Raw genomic sequence first — 21,691 nt, forward strand, 5'->3', positions numbered from 1 at the left:
AGCGGTTGTTAACCCTAAAATATATTAATCCTAAGAACCTTAAATGATGGGGGTAAAAAAGTAATTTTTTAAAATAAAGTTAAGAAAAAATTGTTAGTTTTAAAAATTAAAGAGGGAATTGAAGATAAATTATTATTATTTCTTTAAATAAAATTTTAAAATAATGATTTAATTTTTAATAATAATGATAAAAATTATTAAATAAATAAGTATTTAAATTTTTAAAGATAAGATGGGAAAACGTCTGCAATACCGTAGTGGAAGTAAGACTTTATAATGAATTCGTGCCGCAAAACAAACCAAATGTATTGGGAGTGTGTGTATCCATATATACACTGTTCAAGTACAGAACAGTGTTTACCGTAGTCCACACGAAGAAAGGGATGTGAAACGCATTCTAATACAGAAGCAAGTGAATGAGACGCCTGCCTTCATCAATTGCAAAATTTTGAAGACAATAATAATCAAACAATATAAATTATTAATTTAAAAGGGTATTTTCATAATTATATTAAAAAGGTTAAATCAGTAATTTACAATTAAATTAAAAAAAATCAAGTTAATGGATGTAATTTTGTTAATAGACTAAACCTTGTTGGGTAAAAATAAATCTATTGGCCTTTCTTTTAGATTGCATAACATAGTGCCTTGAATTTGATATAATTCAATTATTTATTTATTTATTTATTTATACACCATTTGATTGCAAAAGGTATCCTCGATTATTCACCAAATTACTATTTTATTTACATTTTAACTCCTCTGCAATACTTGAGATAAAATTGTCTGGATAACGTCTTAGATTATTGTGGGATTTACTTCCCTGTTTCTTGGAGTTGGAGGTGTTAACTGGGACGTGGCGGCCGAGATTGAGGGATTAAAAAGCCAACTGGATTGCGCGGGCTTCGCTCTTTCTATATTGGATCGGGCATTTAGGCCTCTCATGACCTGAGGTCAAGTTATAAGGGATGCAGAATAGAGTAGCACAAAAATTAGAAGTGTTCAAAATTATCCGGTAACTGAATTAAACCAATTTTTAATTTCAAAAATAAGTTATTCAAAAAATCGGTTCAGATATCAATTTAAAAATATATATAAAACAAATTTTCGGTTCGGATATCGGTTCAAAAATATTTATAAACCGAATTTTCGGTTCGGTTACTGGTTTACCTAATTTTCAAAATCAGTTAACCGAATCGAACCAATTTTTAAAAAATTGAATAAAATATTAATAAAATATTGAATATATTTTCAAAAAAATAAAAAAATAAAAAAAATGATAATTTTTTGAAATTCGGTTTCAAAATCAGTTAATCAAAATTTCGGTTTGGTTAATTGATATTTTCGGTTCGATTCAAAATTGGTTAATCTTTAAATCGATTTAGTTTCGGTTCATGATTTTTTTCAAACCGAAAATTCTGTTCGATTCAAAAAAATTATAAAATGGTTCAATTAACCGGTTTTGAACACTACTAACAAAAACAGATGGGAATAAATTATTTATATATTTAAAAATAGATATATAATATTATTTATTTGATCATTTTTATAGAAATAAAATTTATTAAAAGATTTAATCGAAATAATTAACATATTTATAAATTCTTATTTGTAATATATAAGAATCATAAGGAGGGAAAAAATATGGGGTTTAAAAATCACTTCCATTTTCTACTAATTATGATGTGTGTAGTAAGAGCAATACTATATGTATCCACTTTGGATACACAAATATATACACACTCATATGTGTCATCATATGGTTGGTTATTGTTTTATTCTTAATTCAAAATCATCCAATCACATGATGACACATATAAATGTGTACATATTTGTGTATCCAAAATGGGTACACATAGTTTTATTGGTGTAGTAAAGAGATTTGGACATAATTTTCTAGATCATAAAATCCAGTTTAATGAAATAACAAATATGATAGGCCAAAAGACTAATTCCCACCCAAGGTTTAGTCCAATCCTAAACTCCCACCTATTAAGTTTTGAAAACTCAAACACCTACTTTTTAACTATTAAAGTTAACAAAATCTGTTAGTTTGAATGGTATAATTGTCATTTCATATTTAATATTAAAATAAAATAAAATTTCATTTTTTTCCCTCCCAAAATTTAAAAATTAACAAATTTTTTGTAATTCTAAGCTTTAAAAACTTCACTTTTCCCCCTTATTAGGGTTAATTGAAAATTTTAACACATTTTCTGACAACAAAATTGCTTTGACCACTTTCTTCAAGAACGACGATAGATAGCCCAATGCTCTATCTCTCTCTGTTGGAGTAACGAATTATCGTTGATTCGTAAGAAGGTGAATCCAACCAATTCGTCTTTTACTTCATCTTACAAATCTAGTCGATTCATCTCTCTAACGTTCGAATTGTGAAAGCCTAGATGAAGACAGGCTGACTTCCATGACTCTAAAGTTGATAATGTCAGATGATTGCGCCCATTGTAGAATCAAAGCATGGGTTGACGAAGTGCATGACCCATGCTCGATTTGATGATTCTTCGATCGTCATTCTTCAGGGAGAGCACCAAAGAAGAAGATGGGTGGGGAGCCGAAGTTGGCTAGCAATGGAGAAGGTAGCTAAAGAAGACAATAAAATAAACCCAAGAGGGAAAAAGTAAAGTTTTTAAAACTTAAGATTAGGAAAATTTTGTTAGATTTTAAAATTTATGATGAAAAAGAAATAAAATTTTATTTTTTTAATATTAAATGTTAAATAACAATTATACCTTCTAAACTAACAAATTTGATAATTTTAATAGTTGACGAATATGTATTTGAGATTTTAAAATTTAACGGATAAAAATTTGGGTGAAAATAAGTCTTTCGGCCAATATCATATTACTGGTATATAATGTTGTACTCCATAGATTAACATTTAACAATACAACTTGATAATCTAATTGAAACATCTAGACAACGCTATACTTGGTATTCTACATTATTCTAACCATTTTTTTCTTGTTATACAAAGCTTAATGATTTTAACATGTATACACAAGATTTTTTCCGGTGACTGAGAATCCTGTTTAGATTGGTTGGATGCACAAATATATTGGATAAAAAAAGGACAACATGAAATATAAAAAAAATAAAGCCAGTTTTCCACGGAAGTTGGAAACCAAACCTTCTGTTAACCCGAGCTTAAATTTCGTGGGCTTAGTGGAGGAAGCCCATATCTTCTCTCTGAATTATTTTTTCTCGTTTTGAATCGGGCACAGGCAGTCATTTTAGGTTTGTCGAACAGGTGGCGGGCGGTGGCTACAGATGGGAAGTCCAAGCAACAGCAGTAGCAGTGGAGAGGAAGATGGGACGGCGGAGTGGAAAAAAGCCATTGAATCAGTTGTATCCACTACTACTTTTGGTTTCGTCAATGTCTCAACCAAATCCATCAACAATTCCAATTCAAACAAAGACTCTGTTTATGAAGACGACCACCAACATAAACCCCAAAAGCTAACCCACTACCAAATCAAGGTAATTGCTCATCATCTTCAATCTCATTGTTTCCCTCTCTATGCTTTTGTTTCTTCATAGAGAATATATACTCTAAAGCTAAAGGGCACTCTTATATGTTTGTGTAAATGTTACTTCGTTTTTTTTTCATAGTTTATGCGGAGATAATATTAGTATTTCATGAGTGATCTGTCTTTTACCTTTGTGATATCAGCTTCTTTGATTTGTGCATGAATGGTAGTGGTTCATCTTTCTGATGAAGAGTTAACCCGAATTCATAGACTCCTATATATTGTTTTTATCAAGAAAAAAATGGCTGCTTTGTGTTTCAACTAGGTGAACATTCCAACCTCTCAAATATATATATTAAGAAGGTAGAAGTTGCATCAAATTGGAATTCATCTTTATCTTCCTTTTTTATTTCTTACTTTTTTTCTTTCTTTCTTTCTTTTTTTGTTATGTCTGCAGTAACTAATAAACTTCATGACAGGCACAAAAAGCTTTGGATGATATCTTAGAGCAGAATTTAGAGATAGTGAGAGATCCTGTTGATTTCCCGGAAAATGATCAAGTGATAGATGGAGGAGTTCGATTATTTAAAAATTCAGCCCCTGGGATAGTATTTGATCATAAGGGTAAAGAATTTACTTTACATATTCTCATTGTGACCACTTGCATTTAAGAACACTTGGATTCTGCAACATGAAGAGCATCGATGTAGGCATGTCAAATTAGCAAGTAATGTTGCTACTGGATTCCTTAGTCTGGTTTACTTATTGATTGGTTTGCACTTTTTGTACTGCAATTTTAATTTTAAGTAACAGCTGTTAATCAGTTGACTTGCTCGAGTTCTTTAGTTCTGTGGCAAATTGTTACCATCATATGGAACCAATTCAAGATGTAGATTTAAGCTTCAGGCAAAGAGCAACATGCTAAATTGCAAAGTCACTTTTAGATTTTGAGTGCTGATGCATTTCATATACAACCTCAGAGGAGCTGAATTTGTGGCATTGGCTAATATTAGAGGACCTTGACCCTTTTGTTAAGGGATTTGAATAGTTTGAAGTTTTCCCATTCTCTAATCTTGACCTTTTGGTGCATTTTTCATTTCTAGTATGCACATCATGTAGACTGAATGTTTTGTACTTGTTTCCAGATGAATTTAAGGGACCCAGTAAAAAACCTAGAATTCTTCCAGGAAAAGAGATTGATATGAAAACAAAGGAGGTTTGCTCTCTTATCCATATATACAATATATAAGCGTGCTATCATTCCTTCATGAAACTTTGTTCTATTCATTTGTATTCATATATTAGTTATCTAATTTGCTTGCAGTTCAGACGACAACTCCAAGCTGTTGTTGTGGATGGTGTGGATATACTGGCTGCAGCAAGAGAAGCTAGTCAGAAATCATTAGCTAGACTAGAAGCTAAAGATGCAGCTGCAAAAGCAAAAGCCAATAGAGAAGAGGAAAGAGTTGCTGAGTTGAAACGGGTTAGAGGGGAGCGATGGCTTCCTTCTATTGCCGGAGAAATGCAGGTAAAGTTTAGATGTTAATAGATTCTTGCATTTAATTCTGAATTTATATCCCTATCCTATTTCATGTGTATTCAATCTGAAGCTCCTTTATATTTGTTGATAGTTTATCACTCCAGTCATGTAATTGTTTATTGCTCTTTCCTCTTTCTGTTTAGTTAAAAAGAAAAGGAGTGCAGCGGGTATAGACAATCATTTGGAAAGCCGCTTGAACCGCCAGTTGTTTAAATACTGATCGAGAGTGTACCTGGGATTTATTCCAGCAATGGCAGCTCAACAACACTCCATTCGGACTTGCAGTTGCTCCTGCAAACACGCAAGTATTAGATATCAAATTCTAAGAAAGGAAGCTACTTCATAAAATGCATAGTATTAAATACACAAATATGTATCAAAATCTATGTGTGGAGGCAGCTTCCGAAAATGCTCAAGAAATAATATCCCCTTCTCAAGCTATTTCATTTCTTTCTTCTGTCTATATGTATAATTATGCCCAACAAAAGAAACAAGAAGTTAAAAAACAGGGCAGGCGAGGTTATAGCTGGCTTTGCCTGCAAGTTGTAATGAAGCCACAGGCATTGGGCTATCCTTGAAAAAGGAGGTTCCATCCAGGCTCATCAAATCCTAATGATGCATCAATGAAGCAACAATTAAGTGAATTAATAATAATAATTAAAGGAAAAGATATGAAGTAAAAATTACCAAAGTTACATGAGAATCAGAAGGCAACATAACGGAATTAAGAAAAATAATTCTGGGCTCTGCCTGCTCTTTTACCCAAAAAAGAGAAGGCAACATACCAACTTTTTGAAGGAAAACGACGCGGCAATAAGATTTAAAAGGATTTCAATTGGTAAGGTTTAAGATCATATCACTCACCAATGCTCTTTTCATCGATTGTTCTTGACTCTGCCACATGATTTGGTGGCCCTTTCGATTTCCGTAATCATATTCTTAATTATTAATTGCCTCGGCAAAAATCCGACAGAATCCCATATAATATCTCTATTTTTATTGGCAACCTGCCTAACTAGTACTTCCTTTTACTAAAAAAATTCTCAGCCATTCCAATAAAATATTGAATCTCATAGTTGCCCAAAAACATTATATAAATAAAACAACCTTTATTACATAATCATATGATATACCAGTTTCTGGGGAAACTTGTTTTGTCTTACAAGTGCTAGATTTGAAAGATGGCTACTGTCACACCCCTAACAATCTGAGGCCCGAAGATGAAGCCAAATGTGTGGGAGGCTGGCGCAAAGATAGATTATTACACTGCAGAGCAGGGGCTGTGCAGACTGCCGGCGGGAATTGATCAGGCATACGAATCTGTTGAGAATTTTGATGGCGGCACATACGAGGGTGATAGAGCAACGTCTTATCAACCGGAAACAAGGCTGGTTGGCTGAACGGGTTGGCTGACAAAAGAAAAATGTGGCAAAAACCGCAGATTGGTTCTGGACAGGAAGCTTGGGTGGGCTTGCCTAGTTTTGGGTAAGTTGTATGTTACGTTTGAACACATTGGAAGCTGGCTTTGCTGAGAGCTGTTGGGCACTGAGGCGGTTCTTTATGTCTTAGATTTGGCGGTTCCTTCGACAAAGATCAGTGTAAGGACAGATGGGTGCAACTGCCATGTTCAAATTCGAACATATGAAACAACTCTTGTAAACTGCTTTGTGTGTGTGCTCTATAAAATTGGGCAGTGCCTTATGGCCATGTAAGGAGCGTTTTGTGAGTCTTTTACATGCATAATATCCTTTATAATCATTTTGAGAGATTAATGAAGGTTGGGAAGAGTTTACCCGCATATGTTTTGCCCTTGATATTTACATGATGTTACACTTGCTGCGTATATCATTGTTACACCACTGAAATATCACCATTTCGATCCAAGTGCGTGGGAGAATTGCTGGCTGCATCATAGGTGCCAATTTGAGGCATAGGCGGGATTGAAGAATTGGCCCTGTGACAACTACCATATTGCATACCAAAAAACTCTTGTGGATATTTTTATTTACACATTTGCTTGATGTAATAATGAAAGTCAATTAATTATTTTCCCAGAAGTTAATATTCGAATTTATAAGTACATATTGAATATCTAAATGATGTTTTTGGATGACAAAACAAAACCGTTAGTTGTACTTTATCCCTTTTCTGTCAAAATTCAAACCGAGGAAACGGAATTACAAGTTAGATTCATGTCACTTTTGAAAGCAACCATAAACATTTCTCTGTTTACCAATCCTTTAGAATTAGTGAAAACTCTTTATCCTTGTGAGTGACGTGAAAATCAACGCAGAAGCGACCTCTTCTTTCCTTTATATCTGATTGGTGAATTAGGAGGCCAGCTTTTGTGATGAAAAAGTAAAACACAAAACAACTCGATGCCCCTTTTGTTTTCTACTGCTGCCAGCCAATAAGAGAGAGAAAGTTTGTTTGTGAGTTAATTTAGTAAAAAGTTTTCTCCTTGGAAGATAGAAAGAAAGTTATGGCGCTGCTGCTGGTGGGGAGTATGGTGCAGGGTGTGGGAATGCTGGTTAGGACAATATGGGGTCTGCAAGAGCGGCGATTCTCTTCTACTTTCCGACTCGTGAGCTCAGCGGCCATCTCCATGACCATGGCGCTTGTGGTCTGCTTCATGTCCCTACAACGACACAGACGAAGTAGCCAAGATGGAGAAATGATTGTTTCCTTCATTTGATCCACTTTCCATCTTAATGTATGGCTTTCTTGCTTACCTTCAGCACATTTTTTTTCAGTTATCTTGTATTTAGATTCTTCTTTGATGAAAAATTCAACGATCCCTTGTGGGCTGTCCTTGCCTGAGGCATATTACTTCTTTGTAGACGAAAGGGATCACCAAGATGAGGAAGCTGATTAAATGTCAACTGGGATTGTTTCCTAACTAAGTCTTTGTTAATTTTGAGAAATCTTCTTGCTATGCATATCAGCCGTGTGAAGATTGTTTTTCTTGAAGGTGGGAAGATATAATAATATTATCGGAACAGTACCATGTTAACAATTCTACACATAGATAATATAAATAATTATACGTATAAATAATAATATATTATTATATAATTATATAATAATATATTATTAATGATGAATGCCTGATGGGATGCAGCCATTAATTAATTGGACAAAAGAAAAGAATGACTCATCTATTTGGTTAGAGTGACGCTCGTTTGTCGAATGTTCAAGTCAAATGTCTGTCGACTAAAATCAAGATAGATAACACTCCACTTCTTAAACCCATTTTATTTTTACCAGCTTGAGTTAAACAGAGTTAAAAAAACAAAAGTAGACCTGACAGATGGGTAAATTTATCAGATATCATCAGACAAAAGCCCTATAAAATAGGTATATATAAAAAGGGGATAAATCTACTTAGATATCATCGGATAAAAACCTTATAAAATAGGTATAAATAAAAAATGGATCAATTTATATGATAACAATTTTCAAATTTTATAATTGAATTTTTCACTAATTCTGTTTTATTTTTATTATTTTAATATTTTTTTTCATAACTTTCAAAATTTTTATCTTCAAGTAATTTACAGATGCAATAAATATTTTACAAAGAAATAAAAATTTACCTCCAATTATGCAATATCTTATGTAGGTTTGAAGGATTTTAACATTAGATACAAAATGAAAATCTACAACAAAAACAAAGTGTCTAGTGCTGTAATTTCTCAAATTTGTTCTCAACCAAGCAAAATTTCTCGTCAGGTACTAAAGAAATGGAAATAAAAATGGTTGTCTCTGAGCATGTGACCGTGGCAAGGTGGGTGGATATCTCTTCATTCTATAATATAATGGAGGGAAAAGGGCAATTTTCCGCTAAAGTTTTAGACAAAATTCAAAATCACACTTACGGTAGATGAAAAATCTAAATACTCACCTATGAGTTAATTGTTATCTAAATTTTTAGTTAGAGACAATGATAAAATCATCATTTTACCCATAAACCGTAAAACTTAAAAAATTTATATCATTTCCCCCTTTAGTTTAAAAAACTCACATTTTTCTCTCATGATTAAATTTTGAAAAATTCGTTTTCCCCCCTTTCTAGGTTTCATCTCTAGTAGCTTAGGGAATCAGTCGCCAATTAGGAAAGAGCGAAGGTCAAGGATGACGAAGGATGACCTTTCGTCATCCAGGCAAAAAGACATAAAAGATGATGTTTCGTCATTCTTCGTCGTGTCATCCAGACATGATAACGATAAAGTGTCATCGTTCATCATCTAGATGACACGATGAAAAACGACGTTTCGTTGTACTTCGTTTTTTTTGTCGATTTAGACGACATTTCGTCATCTAGATCTAAATAATGAAGAGTCATCCTTCATCATTGGATTTGGAAGATGGGTGAAAAGAGTTGACCATCAATCAGAATGATAGTGGCTGAAGAAGGAAACAAACCCTAGGGGTTTCAAATTTTGAGAATGGGTTGAAGTATTAGTTTTTAAAATTTAAAAGGTAAAATGATATAAATTTTAAAGTTTTATAGTTTATAGATAAAATAACGATTTTACCTTTATTTCTAACTAAAAATTTAGACTATAATTAGTCTATAGATAGATATTTGGATGGAAAATAGTCCTGTCTCTAACTATTGTAGGTATGATTTTAAGATTAAATTAAAATTTGAGTGAAAAATAGTCATTTTCCCTCAAATGAATTGTGTTGAAGAATAACCAATTAGTCACACTGACTAATAAAGATTGAAAATCAACCTTTATTTCAAATATCATGATATAAGAGTGACTGAAACTAGCAATATTTAAATGGATTTGGTTTTATTGATTTAACTTTACGAAGAATTTAAATTTATTTTATGTCAAGAAAGAAAACATATAAAATTTATATTAGATGTGTTGTAAGTTTAATTTTATAAAAAAAAAAAAAAAAAAAACGAGTAAGAAAGAAATCATGGGTCACTCGTGTGTACCCGTGAGTATGCTCAGCCTGCATGCCAAAATATATTACCTATGAATGCACATTCAAACAGATACAAATCCACAAATCTAAAATGTATACTTGTTTTTTGGGTGGATGCCCATGGGTATTCACAGATAACCTATTTATTTTGTTATGTCTAGATAAAAGATTAATTATCATTAAAAAATTTAAAAAAAATGGGTGGCTCCACTGCAACTTATTGTAAGTAGATTCAATTACCACTAAAATGTCATTGCACCCATTAATAATGTGACCATCATTTTCTCCGTTGAATGTTCTTCCATCATATCCTAAAGATAACCTTATTCACATGATAAGCCATCCCATCCCTGCCTTAACCACAAAACGCAATCATTCTATATTGAACCATAGAGACTACAGTGATGGAATCTTAAAGGCGTCGAAGCATGCCTTTGATGCACAGAAAGAAGCTTTATTTTTCGGTGGATAAGGGTTGCTATAAATGATGAATGCGTATAGACAAAAACTTGCACTGCTACTATGCCGTTCACTTTGGACGCATATGCATAGCTTTTTACACTTTTTTTTTTCTTGGGAAGGGTGAGAGACATGTTGGGCCCCTATACCACATGCAATATGTTAATGCACAAATTCAAGGCTCGTTCAAATTGTTTCTCCTAAGAAATTTGAACAGTAGAAGAGATCGTCAACCAAAATATTCATAATAACAGTTTTCCATTTCATACCCAGATGAATCCACGTAGAATCAATGTACAAGCACTAGTATTTTGATGCATCTCTACAAATCCAAAGGCAACTTTATGCACAAGCATTGAGTGCAAACCTCAGACTTTGGGACAAATCCTATTCTGAAATGGATATGACACAAAACAAATCTATTCCCTGTCCTGTGGATCCGCCTTATTAATTGGTGCTTGAATTACAAAATACACTATGCTACTTTAAGGACACATATATGGTTGAACTACAAATGCAGGAACGGCTTTGTTACTGTAGAAAAGAATCAATTTCTATAATCTTAGGCTTAGGCTTCGATTACATTTACTGATACCTCTTCAGCAAGTTAGGCATGAAGGTACCCTTTCACGTGCAAGTAAGATATCACAGTTTCAGCCATTTCACATGGAGAAGCACAGTTGTCTTCCTTCTGTTGTAGTACTATCTGCAAATTGATAACACTTTAATGTCAATTACTTGACCATGAGAAAAGGAAGGCATGACTTGTAGAAGTTGAAGATGTTTACTGTAACAACAACAGGCTAAAAAGGTGCTTCAGATTTTGCCTAGATGAATGAAAAGTAGCCAACAACAGACACTTTTAACATGATCACACTATTCCTAACAAGTTACACTATCGGTCACCAACTGATATGCAAACAATTCTTGCAGTTTCTGCAGTACTTAATTGTTGCAAATGACTAAATGAATTTGTGATTCTTAGATTATAGAACAATCATTCAGCTCATCGGTAAATACCAGCGTGGTACAAGTTTAAGTCACTGGGAATATGGATGATACATCCTACTGGTTTGATGTTGGGTTATGCCTAATGCTTATTGCATTAGTTGAAACTCATGAAGGAAGGCTTCAGTGTAATTTCCAAAGGAAGCCTTTTTGTGAAATATCTAAAATTGTACGGAGTAAGTTCTTCTAAACAATATCAGTGAAAACTTTGAGCATTTGTAGTTGCTGACAAAAAAATTAAGAATAATACTTTTCAGGGATTTTAATGCTTATATTTAGAGAGGTGCGCAAAGGTTTGAAGCCTTATGATGGGATAAAACTTCAATAATGAATCTTAGACTGGTGTTCTTGATTAGTCTATTTTAGTAATCATAGAGGTAAATAAACAACCAGACCACATAAAAGCTAGTATTATTGTGTTTGATTGTTTCCATTTTATTTTTCCTGTCAATTAATGGCAGCTTATCAATCAGTTTAGCATAGTTCTTTTTTTAAGACAAACCTCACAGTTCAGTGGTGGTTCATATGGATCATCAATCCCAGTAAAACCTACAAATTCCAAGACAATTACATCACTGATCTTTTACAGTTGAGAAATGATAGAACTCAAACGAAAACAAGAAATATTAAGAATGCCCCAAATCATAGACAAATTAGAAAGTACCTTTGATCTTCCCAGCTCGTGCAAGCTTGTAAAGGCCCTTGGGGTCTCTTGACTCACACAGTTGAAGTGGGACATCCATGAACACCTATCAAATGAAAAGTTTGTGAATCTATTAACAAGAAAGGTGCATCTTTTTTTTTTTTTTTTGTCTTGATATCCATTTACAACGTGCCAGTGCAAAAACCATAAAATTTAATATTACAGCACCACATACCTCAACAAATTCTCCTTCCGGAAATAGTGCACGACAAGCATCTCGGTCTTTTCTGTAAGGAGAGATCAAACTGGCAATGCAAATTACACCAGCATCTGCAAAGAGTTTTGCTACCTCCCCTGATATTACAATATGAAATAACATATTGTAAGAAAAAAAAATATACAACAAATTTAAGAACAATAATGTAAGAAATGAATAGTAACATTACCAATCCTTCGTATATTTTCAACACGATCTTCTGCTTTAAATCCAAGGTTACGATTCAGTCCATGCCGACAGTTGTCACCATCGAGAATGTAGGCTAGCTTTCCTCTTGAGTGCAAGGCACGACTCAGAGCACATGCCAAAGTGCTCTTTCCTGAAATCCACATTCAAGATATTTGAGAGAGAGCAATATATAAAATTGAGATGAATAAACATAAAAGAAAGATGCAACAATAAGGTTGAAGCAAAAGGCTAGAAAGAAGAAGATTGTATCTTAGGAACTAAGAGTGTGATGTCATTCCATGTCTAATTTCCATCTTTCACTGGTTATTAGTAAAGATTACATCACAGACCTGATATATAACAAAAGAAATAATCTCAAAATGATAAGGAGTATATTTATCATTTATTTGCACTGAAAAAACTGATAAAAGCATAGGATTAGGACACAGGGATGAAATATTCAATTAGGCCATTCAATGTGTTCATCTAGTTTCAAAAAAGCTACAAAGCATTTAAAATGAAAGAACCATGCTTGAACAAGCAAGCTTGATCTGAGTCCAAGGAAGAGAATCTTAAATGGCTGAGTAAATATGGTTCAGTCCAACCAACCTGCAAAGCTAATCACTTTACTGAAGAACTGAATTAAAAACAACAGGAACTCTAGTTTGCTATGCGTACTCTACCTATATGCAATACAAACTCAATATATGATTAGAAAGAAATTTCATTCATCCATCTTATGTTTCATCCAGAGTGACTTTTTCTTAATGAGATGTTCCATCACAAAAAATAGCTGATACAATACCTTTGTTAATGGAGGCTGATTTGTGTAAATATCTTTTTCTGGTATATTAGCATAAATATGCATCTTATAAAACATCTAACAGATAAACTTAGCATATTAATAATCATGAATTCTGCCACTGCCAGAGGCACAGTGCAACTAGAGCTGATATTCAAGGTTATTCAATTACAATTCCTCCACGCCCCCCAAAAAAGCAACACAACACCAATATACATATAAAAATTGATGTACAAGAGAAAACAATAAGACCAAAGAGATAAAACTAATGTTAAGTAAGGATTACTTAAAATGGTTCCCATTGTTCAAATTAAGAAGCAAGATCTAGATCATCATAAATGAAAAAATTAACTAATTGACTACCAACGGTAATTCATTTATACATAAGCAAAATCATCAGAGTATCAAGAAACTTCTTAATACAATATTTTGGAGCAAGCTCTTTTTGTTTTAGAATGTCAGATTGAACAGAATGAAATAAAATGTAATCACAAGAATAATTAATGCCTCGGATGTATTTACCGAGAACAAAGAACCAAATAAAGAATTATTTCTAGTGTCCAGGAGGACCAGTACAAATGCCAAGAATTAATTCATACGCATAAAACATAATGAAAGTAAGCATCTAACAAACCTGAACCACTAAGACCAGTAATCCATATGACGCAGCCCTTCTGCTGAAGTAACTCTTGCCTATCAATTTTATCCACCGAACTTTTGTGCCACAAGATGTTGGTTGACTTTTCAACTGTAGCTATGTGTTTTAGACTATTACCTAGTTAGATATGATTAAAGTTAGAACTCTAAATAGGCAAATGAGAGCAAAAATTATAGATTGCTGAAGCGGAATTTTACTACCATGGTTACAAAGAATTTCTTTTTCATATAAAGAGTAATTAACATTTACGCAAGCCTGTGAACTCTAGAAGCTAAATATACACCATATGTTTTATAAAAGAGTAATGTTATATACAGATATAATGAGTATCAATTTAATCATTGAAAATGATGTAACATCATGTCATTAGATGTTATTTTATGTTCATTCAAAATTACCCAATTATATAATGACATATAATTAGTATTTAAATTGATACTCGTTATAAGCACATAAAGTTATATTATTCATAGAAATCTTGGATATATTCACATTGTCAATGAATTATCAAGAAAAATAAGAAATTTGAGGCCAAAATATCCATGTACAGCCTATAAAACCAAAAGATCCAATGCAAAACAGTCGTAACAGCTATCTTGAGGCACATAATTGTTCAAAAACATTTCTACACATACCACAATAAAAGCAACGTAAATTATTGTGTACATTTGCAGGTACAATTGGTATAAACCTTAAAGTATTTCACCACACTCCTCATCTTAATGCGGAGGTCACATAAACGTCACAAAGAGTTAGTTCAAGAATTTAATGAAGTACCCCCCTCTGGCTTTATTTCTCCAACCATAATTCAAAGGACAAAAAAACAGTATAACTTCCTACAAAACGGGTGCTTCTCTTAAACAGAAGACACAAGATTACAAAATATACAGCCCTAAAAGCACACAATACTGTGAATTCAATACCAGCAAGCAAAAAAAAATTCCTCATAATTGACTGGTCAGCAGACGCACATAATTGACTAAGACTGCTTTGTGGGACTAAACTTGATGTTGACTTTTCTGTAAGACTGCTGGCCTATCTTTTGGGACTCTCAAACGACTGATGAAACTACATTAATCACTCTGTGTCAAACTTTTGAACGATGCCATGAAATCACCATTCAAAGAGTACGACTATCGATAATGTAATTGTATATAATATTATTAATATTAATTAATTATGAAAATAAAAATTAAAAAAACTTTAATTATTTTTATTATAGAACTGATTTTCTATAACTAGTCAAAACATTTAGGCCGGACTACTTGTACAGTTTATTCCCGTTTACTCTTGACCAAATATTCAGTCAAGCCCAAAGCTGCCGCAATAACAGTCAAATAAATGGTCCAAACGCAGCCCGTGAGAATTCCTTTTACAGGGTCAAATAATTTGCCTAACAGAATTGTAAAAATTATTTTAAAAACCATTCCAACAAAATATCAAATCCGAATAACTAAGAAAACACAAGCCACAGAATTCCGGGATTTTTTTTTTTTGCTTCCTTAGAGTCTTGACAGAATACAATAAAATTATATTCTTTTTTTCTTTTTACTATACAATCGTGTATAGTGATAATATATTCTTACGTGATAATTTTAAATTAAATAATAATATTTAATTAAATAATGAAATATTTAAAATTGTAGCACAGCTGAACACAATAACTGGCTTGAATTTGGTCACCCAAGCCTCATTTAAGCCGATGAACATATACGATATTAAAAAATAAATAAATACATTTTCCTTATTTTTAATTGCATCCAATTTTGAAAACGAAGAAAGAAAGAAAAAAAATTTAAAGAAATGAAAGGAAAAAGGAAAACAGAAAGCTGTACCAGATATAACCGTGGATTCATTGATCATCGACGCCGATGACTCCTTCATTGTCTTCATTGTCTTGGCCGGCTTCAAAGACGACGACGACATCGCTCTAACGCCACGAACATGATTAAACCTTGTAGCCTTAACAAACCCTAACTTCTTGAATTCCGGTCCGGAATCAAGCTCCACCGGCGAAGGTCCGCCAATTGATGGCCGAGTTCGCACTCCTTGAACCGCAGCGATATCCATAGAGTTTATTTTTGTACAAAAGCGACGAGATAAAGCCTATTATAAAAGATCCAATAGAAAGACGAGAAAATTTAGAAGGCACAAAATCAGCAGAATGTGAGGCACCTTTTGTGGAAAAACAGAAAGTTTTGGCAAAGAAGTGTTAATACAGTTAAAATGGAACGGAGGCGCGTATTAAGAAACTAACAGTAATACTCAAAATCACGTTAAAATAATCAAAAACTTTAACATAAAGAAAGAAAATCAGAGTCAAATGAAAATGATCAAAATTGCTTCTAAGGAAAGTATTTGGGAGCTCACCTGTTGTATGATGAAGGAAACGATTTTAAGGAAATGAAATTGTGGTGGGTGATATTTGGAATTGGAACTGGAAGCTGAGTGTAAGAGAGGAAGGTTTGATTTGATCTATGATGAGACCAAGCTAAGGGGAGATGATTTTTGTATATAGAGATGGAAGTGGGCTGCCGAGTTGAATGGTGACGTGGAGGCAATTGTCATTGACCCCAAGAATGCGTTCTTGTCGACTCACTTATTGAATGCAGTACGCCCTTGTCGTGATGTTCCGATTCAGCCTTTGAGTCGACTCACTGTAACAAGATATTTTAACATTGGAGAAAAGTTCGCGTTAAAAATAACTATTTTTGACTGTCTAAAAAGGTCAAAGCACTAATTCCCACCGAGGATACTCTCCTTTCGATTTCTTATTTTTTAATTTTTAAAAATTATTTTACTTACATAATAACCCTTGAAATTAAACAAATTTATCAGTTTTAAAATTTTATATTATTTTTTAACTTTAAAAAATTTTTTTTTTTAAAATTAAATTTTAAAAAATAATATTTTTTAATCTAAATTTCCTTTTAAATCTCCAACCATAGTAATACCAACCCATCCAAATAATAAAGGTTTGTTATAACAATAAAACTAGTATTGGATAATACAGACATAAACATGAAAAATACTCGAACTTAAGTTTTTTTTTAAATTTTAATGTTTCATTGGTTTTGTTAGTCATTGAGATCTGTTTTTGTTATAATTGATGGATAGTATATTCTCTAATAGAGCAATGTTCTATATACATATTTTTTATTACACAAATAAATATTTATATGATACAGTATCATATGATTGAGTTTTATTTTATCTTTAATTTAAAATCTCTTAATCACTTAATGATACATATAAAATATGTACTTATTTATATACTTAAAATAAGTATGCATAAGTTAATTGTTCTATAATATTCTTTAAGTCACATGTCACTCTAATCTTATCTATGCAACATAAAAAAAAAAAAAAAACAAAATATTTCAATATTAAATCATAATTAGTTAAAAAAAAAAAAAAAGGTAACAAAACATACCTAGTTCTTGAGCGGATAAGTTTTAAATTTTACCCTTATGACGTCAAGGATTTGGTATCAGATGATATTATATATATAGACAATATTACAGAACAAAAAGATTAAAAAAAACAAATATGTGAATCAAAGGTATACGTTCTAATATTATTAATAATTAAATCTATTCAACTTTTAGACAAAAGAAAAACAATTATAATAATCAACCAAGATAGGGACATGAGCTTTATTGGGAATAAAATGACAACAACAACAACTCGTCGATTCGAATTGATGGTTTGAATTTATAATTTATTAATAAAATGATGTTATTTTATTTAAATAATAAGTAAAACCATTGATTTAAATTGAATTTGAGTCTAATCGAACCAAATACCTCATAACTCAAATTTGGCTTGATTCAAAAAAAGAATAAAATCTTTTGATTAGAATTCAATTTGAATTCAAATTAAACAAAGTCAAACCGAATCAAACCAAGTTGAACTTGTTTCTAAAACTAAGCTGACTTAATTTAGATATAACTCAAAATTGGGTCACCCAACTAAATTTTTTTTTTTTTTGTAAATCAAAAATGATTTTCCTATGGTAATTAAGTATTTAATATATAACTACATATCTCAATATATTTTTTTATTGCATTACTTATTTTGTATGATACAATTTAATTATAATTTTTAGTCTATATGAGTCAAACTATGTTTTCGAGACCGAACCAACCACATTAAATAAATAGAACCTCAAGTCTGGTGATTAAACCCACAATCTCTTGAGACAACTTAATCTTAATAGACACCTACAAGTTTCAAATTCAAACCTCCTAAGACAATTTGAGGATTTTACATTTAGTCAGTCAAGCTGCCTCTCTGGGACAATACAGGACATTTGTTATAATTGGACTGGAGATGACGATTGAATTCGAGGAAGAAGTTTTAAAAACCAAGTTGCTGAGTAGTTATAATTTTAGGAAAAAGTTTTTAGTTTATAGTTAAGAGTTAACAAAAAAAGTTTGACCGAATGTGAAAATTTATTGTTGTCAACTTGTCGTATTGATACACCAAAGAACTAGGGATGATCTATAAAATTAGGGTTTTAACTAATAAAGAGAACTTCACGCCCACATCTATCAATCAAATTAAATTCAGAGAAAAAAAGAATGGTAATTCAACTAGACTATCTTTCACAATCATAACCTTAACTTCTTCATTTCATCTCCATCTTCATCAATATCTCCTACTTTATCACCTTCCACTTTTTTCGAAATCTCGTTTTGATTAGAGCCATGTTTAGATGCCCGAAAAGTGCCTTTCAATCCAGTTATCCACCTCAGAGCAAAGTTCTTCTTCATTCTTGGGGTCCCATTATGTGAACCCTCAAACGATGAAGACCCCAATGCTCCTTTCTCTTGTCTGCCACCACTAAACCTAACATTCAAAGAAGAAACTGATCCTGTTTCACCTCGTTCAATCTTAATGTTCTCTCTCACATGATGGAAACTTGCAGACCTCCCTGACACTAAAGCATGTCTTTCTTTCTCTGCAGCCTCAACCATACGCTCATTCATCTCATCCACTTCACTTCTTTCCTTCTCGGTCTCAGTCAACAGCTTCTTTATCCCATTAAGCTCATTTTCCAAGTTTTGGATACGGGAACTCGTAGCGTTCATTGCAGCCTTGAGTTGGGCTGCTTCGCGAAGAGCTTCGTCGCGTTGGAGTATTGCTCCTAGCGTTATGGGGTCTCTAGTGCACTGATGATGCTGGAGAGAATTGTGATCATATGATGCTGAAATGATATAGCGGCGTGTATTGAGCTGCTCAGCCAGCATGGCTCGGATTACAAACCGAAGTGGCATTCTAGGGTTTTGCACAGAGTGTAAGAGGAGATGAGGTGAGAGCTTGTTGCAGTCTATGTGACAACATATCTGGGTTTTTTGTTCATCAGTTATCTTGCCACTGTGCTCCTGAACAAACAAGTAATTAATTAAGCATGAGATTTGTACAGACAGTTAAGCTGCAATTACAGTAGTTCATCGAACAGGAAAAAAAAAAAAATTGGTGAATTAAAGCGGAAATTTTCATTAGAGCAATGTTAGGTGTCCACATATTTAGTATACAAAATGAGTTTCAAAGTATATACACAGATTATGTGTAATAATTTCATTAACTATTATTTTATTTTTAATTTAAAATCACTTATTCATATAATAACATATTATTTATATATTTATTTTACGTATTCAAAATATATATACATACATTTATTGTTTTCGTTAAATACATTTTCTAGACACGTTAGGTTGATAAATCAATAAAATTATAAATACCTACTTTAACTATATAAATAAGTGTATAATTAATATATGTTATCAAATGATCAGATGATTTTAAATAAAAGATAAAAATAACATCTAATCACATGATAATAAATCATGAATGTATTTATTTATATATTCAAAAAAATATACATATGATATTGCTCTTGGTAAACAAAAAAGCTATGCATGTCTGTTTCAAGTACATATATAAATATATATTTGATATATGTTATTAAATAATTAAAAATTATTTTAAATTAAAAATAAAATAATATGTAATTACATAATTACACATCTTATATATACTCATTATCTAATGTTATAAGAGGTTCAGTTTCCGTACCATATTTTATTTTATTTTTTGGGTCGAACATGTCAATAATAAGTGTAAATATATAAATTATTTGTTCTTATTAAATTGTTAAATATTCAAATGGGAATAAATTAATTACCATTGCGTCTAGTAGGTTGGAAAATATAATATAAAAACAATAAAATAACCGTAAATTGGTGAAGCTATCATGTCCTACCTTGAGATAAAGATCGACGACCTCATAAAGCACGTCGTGTTCCCTCAAACGTAGGCTCAGGGACTGGGCAACAATTTCAAAATCCTCAGCGCGCAACGTTACAACGTCGTCAAACACGTTAACAATGTTATAACCCTCGTCCGTCAAACTTAAGGCTTCAATGCATCTGCTCACAAGAAACGCTGTCGTTTCCGCTTCTGGGAGTAAATTTAAACAAGAACGGAAAACAATCAACACGTACTCTCGGTTCATGGTAACGACTTGACCGAAGTACGCTTCCGTTATCTCCCTTAGGCCCTCCTCATCGTCGTCAGTCTTCGTCATTTGAAGCAATTCTGCGGCTGTTCTTAGCGCGGCCACGTTGAATGGCGTCATATCGAGGTGGGCCCCGTAACAGAAATCAGCCATGAGAGAGAAAGTTTGAGCAGTTATGTTTAACGGTGGAGAGAGACTTAACTCGGAGAGGTCCGTCAGTTGCCTTTTTAAATAGATGCTCCGTGATGTTAAGGGATCCTTGTGAAGATGGAAACTTGTGCCTTGAACTCGTATCAACACATCTGTCTTTCGCCCCTTCGCCAGTGACCTAATTCAAACAGAACAACGAAATGATTCCAAGAGAAGATAAATTTAAAATCAGTTAAATTAGAGAAGAATATCTGCCTGTATTCAAGAATAAATGATCACAAAGGTAAAGAAAAATCAAGTATATAAGAAATTACCACGCCTCAACTCTAGAACGAAGAGTTGCCGGGGAAGAGGTTGGAGATGGAGAAGAAGATGAGGTAGGGCTGGCGTACTCATGTTCCTGTTCATAGATAGTCTCTACCACGCCTAGATTTCCCCAGCGCTTCATCTGTTATCAATTTTCTGCACCCTCACCTTCTCTTCTTTGAAGATATGTAATGGTAATTACCATTAGGGTATTTCAGAAGAGGAGAAATTCTTCCTCCAGCTGTGTATTTCTGGTGCATGTGTTGACTCATAAATGCTCTTGCTTAAATCGAGTTTAGTCTAGATCCAGACCAAAATTCTATTGGTTGGACTATATGTAAATAAGAACAAGATGAATAGTCAAAAGAATAATACGGGGAGTTAATATTATATAATTTATAAAAATAATTATTATTAGTTTTAAAGGTAAGTAATTAATATTAGTATTACCCTTTTTTATTTCATTTTCATTATATGCCTAAGCAGCAGGAATATTAGCAAATTAGCTTAAAGGACTAATCTCATCTACCACATCTAATCTTCCAAGTAAATACTTAGCATTAAAGTGATGTGATATAGGTGTACAAATTTTTATCATAATTCAGGAATTATAAATATGAATCCATTCTAGTTTTTACATCTACCACATTTGACACATTGATTTAAAATATTTAATATGATTTTATATGATTTTATATATATATGTAAAACATATAACATTG

General features: G+C 32.5%; 3 protein-coding genes across 4 annotated transcripts; 1 reads left to right on the plus strand and 2 right to left on the minus strand.

Annotated features, from left to right (window-relative positions):
- The first annotated feature begins 3,164 nt into the window (after positions 1–3,164).
- LOC123212237 lies at positions 3,165–5,478 on the plus strand. The gene is made up of 5 exons (XM_044631327.1): positions 3,165–3,498; positions 3,968–4,112; positions 4,634–4,704; positions 4,813–5,016; positions 5,172–5,478. The coding sequence occupies exons 1-5, from the start codon at positions 3,289–3,291 to the stop codon at positions 5,199–5,201; spliced, it is 660 nt and encodes a 219-aa protein (XP_044487262.1). The 5' UTR covers positions 3,165–3,288; the 3' UTR covers positions 5,202–5,478.
- Positions 5,479–10,670: 5,192 nt separating this feature from the next.
- Positions 10,671–16,550, minus strand: LOC123209756 (adenylyl-sulfate kinase 3-like). 2 transcript variants are annotated; one of them, XM_044627893.1, is made up of 8 exons: positions 16,358–16,548; positions 15,823–16,093; positions 13,964–14,104; positions 12,529–12,678; positions 12,318–12,436; positions 12,104–12,188; positions 11,942–11,988; positions 10,671–11,137 (listed from the first exon to the last, which is right to left on the minus strand). In XM_044627893.1, the coding sequence occupies exons 2-8, from the start codon at positions 16,055–16,057 to the stop codon at positions 11,039–11,041; spliced, it is 876 nt and encodes a 291-aa protein (XP_044483828.1). In that variant the 5' UTR covers positions 16,058–16,093; positions 16,358–16,548; the 3' UTR covers positions 10,671–11,038. The 2 variants fall into 2 exon arrangements, with proteins under 2 accessions (XP_044483828.1, XP_044483834.1); XM_044627899.1 differs by lacking the exon at positions 13,964–14,104 and having other exon boundaries at positions 16,358–16,550.
- Positions 16,551–18,460: 1,910 nt separating this feature from the next.
- On the minus strand, positions 18,461–21,289 carry LOC123192195 (BTB/POZ domain-containing protein At3g49900-like). Its single transcript, XM_044604667.1, has 3 exons — positions 20,978–21,289; positions 20,259–20,841; positions 18,461–19,374 (listed from the first exon to the last, which is right to left on the minus strand). The coding sequence occupies exons 1-3, from the start codon at positions 21,109–21,111 to the stop codon at positions 18,601–18,603; spliced, it is 1,491 nt and encodes a 496-aa protein (XP_044460602.1). The 5' UTR covers positions 21,112–21,289; the 3' UTR covers positions 18,461–18,600.
- Between the last annotated feature and the right edge of the window lie 402 nt (positions 21,290–21,691).

The sequence above is a fragment of the Mangifera indica genome, chromosome 1 (assembly GCF_011075055.1).
Source record: "Mangifera indica cultivar Alphonso chromosome 1, CATAS_Mindica_2.1, whole genome shotgun sequence".
Lineage (NCBI taxonomy): Eukaryota > Viridiplantae > Streptophyta > Magnoliopsida > Sapindales > Anacardiaceae > Mangifera > Mangifera indica.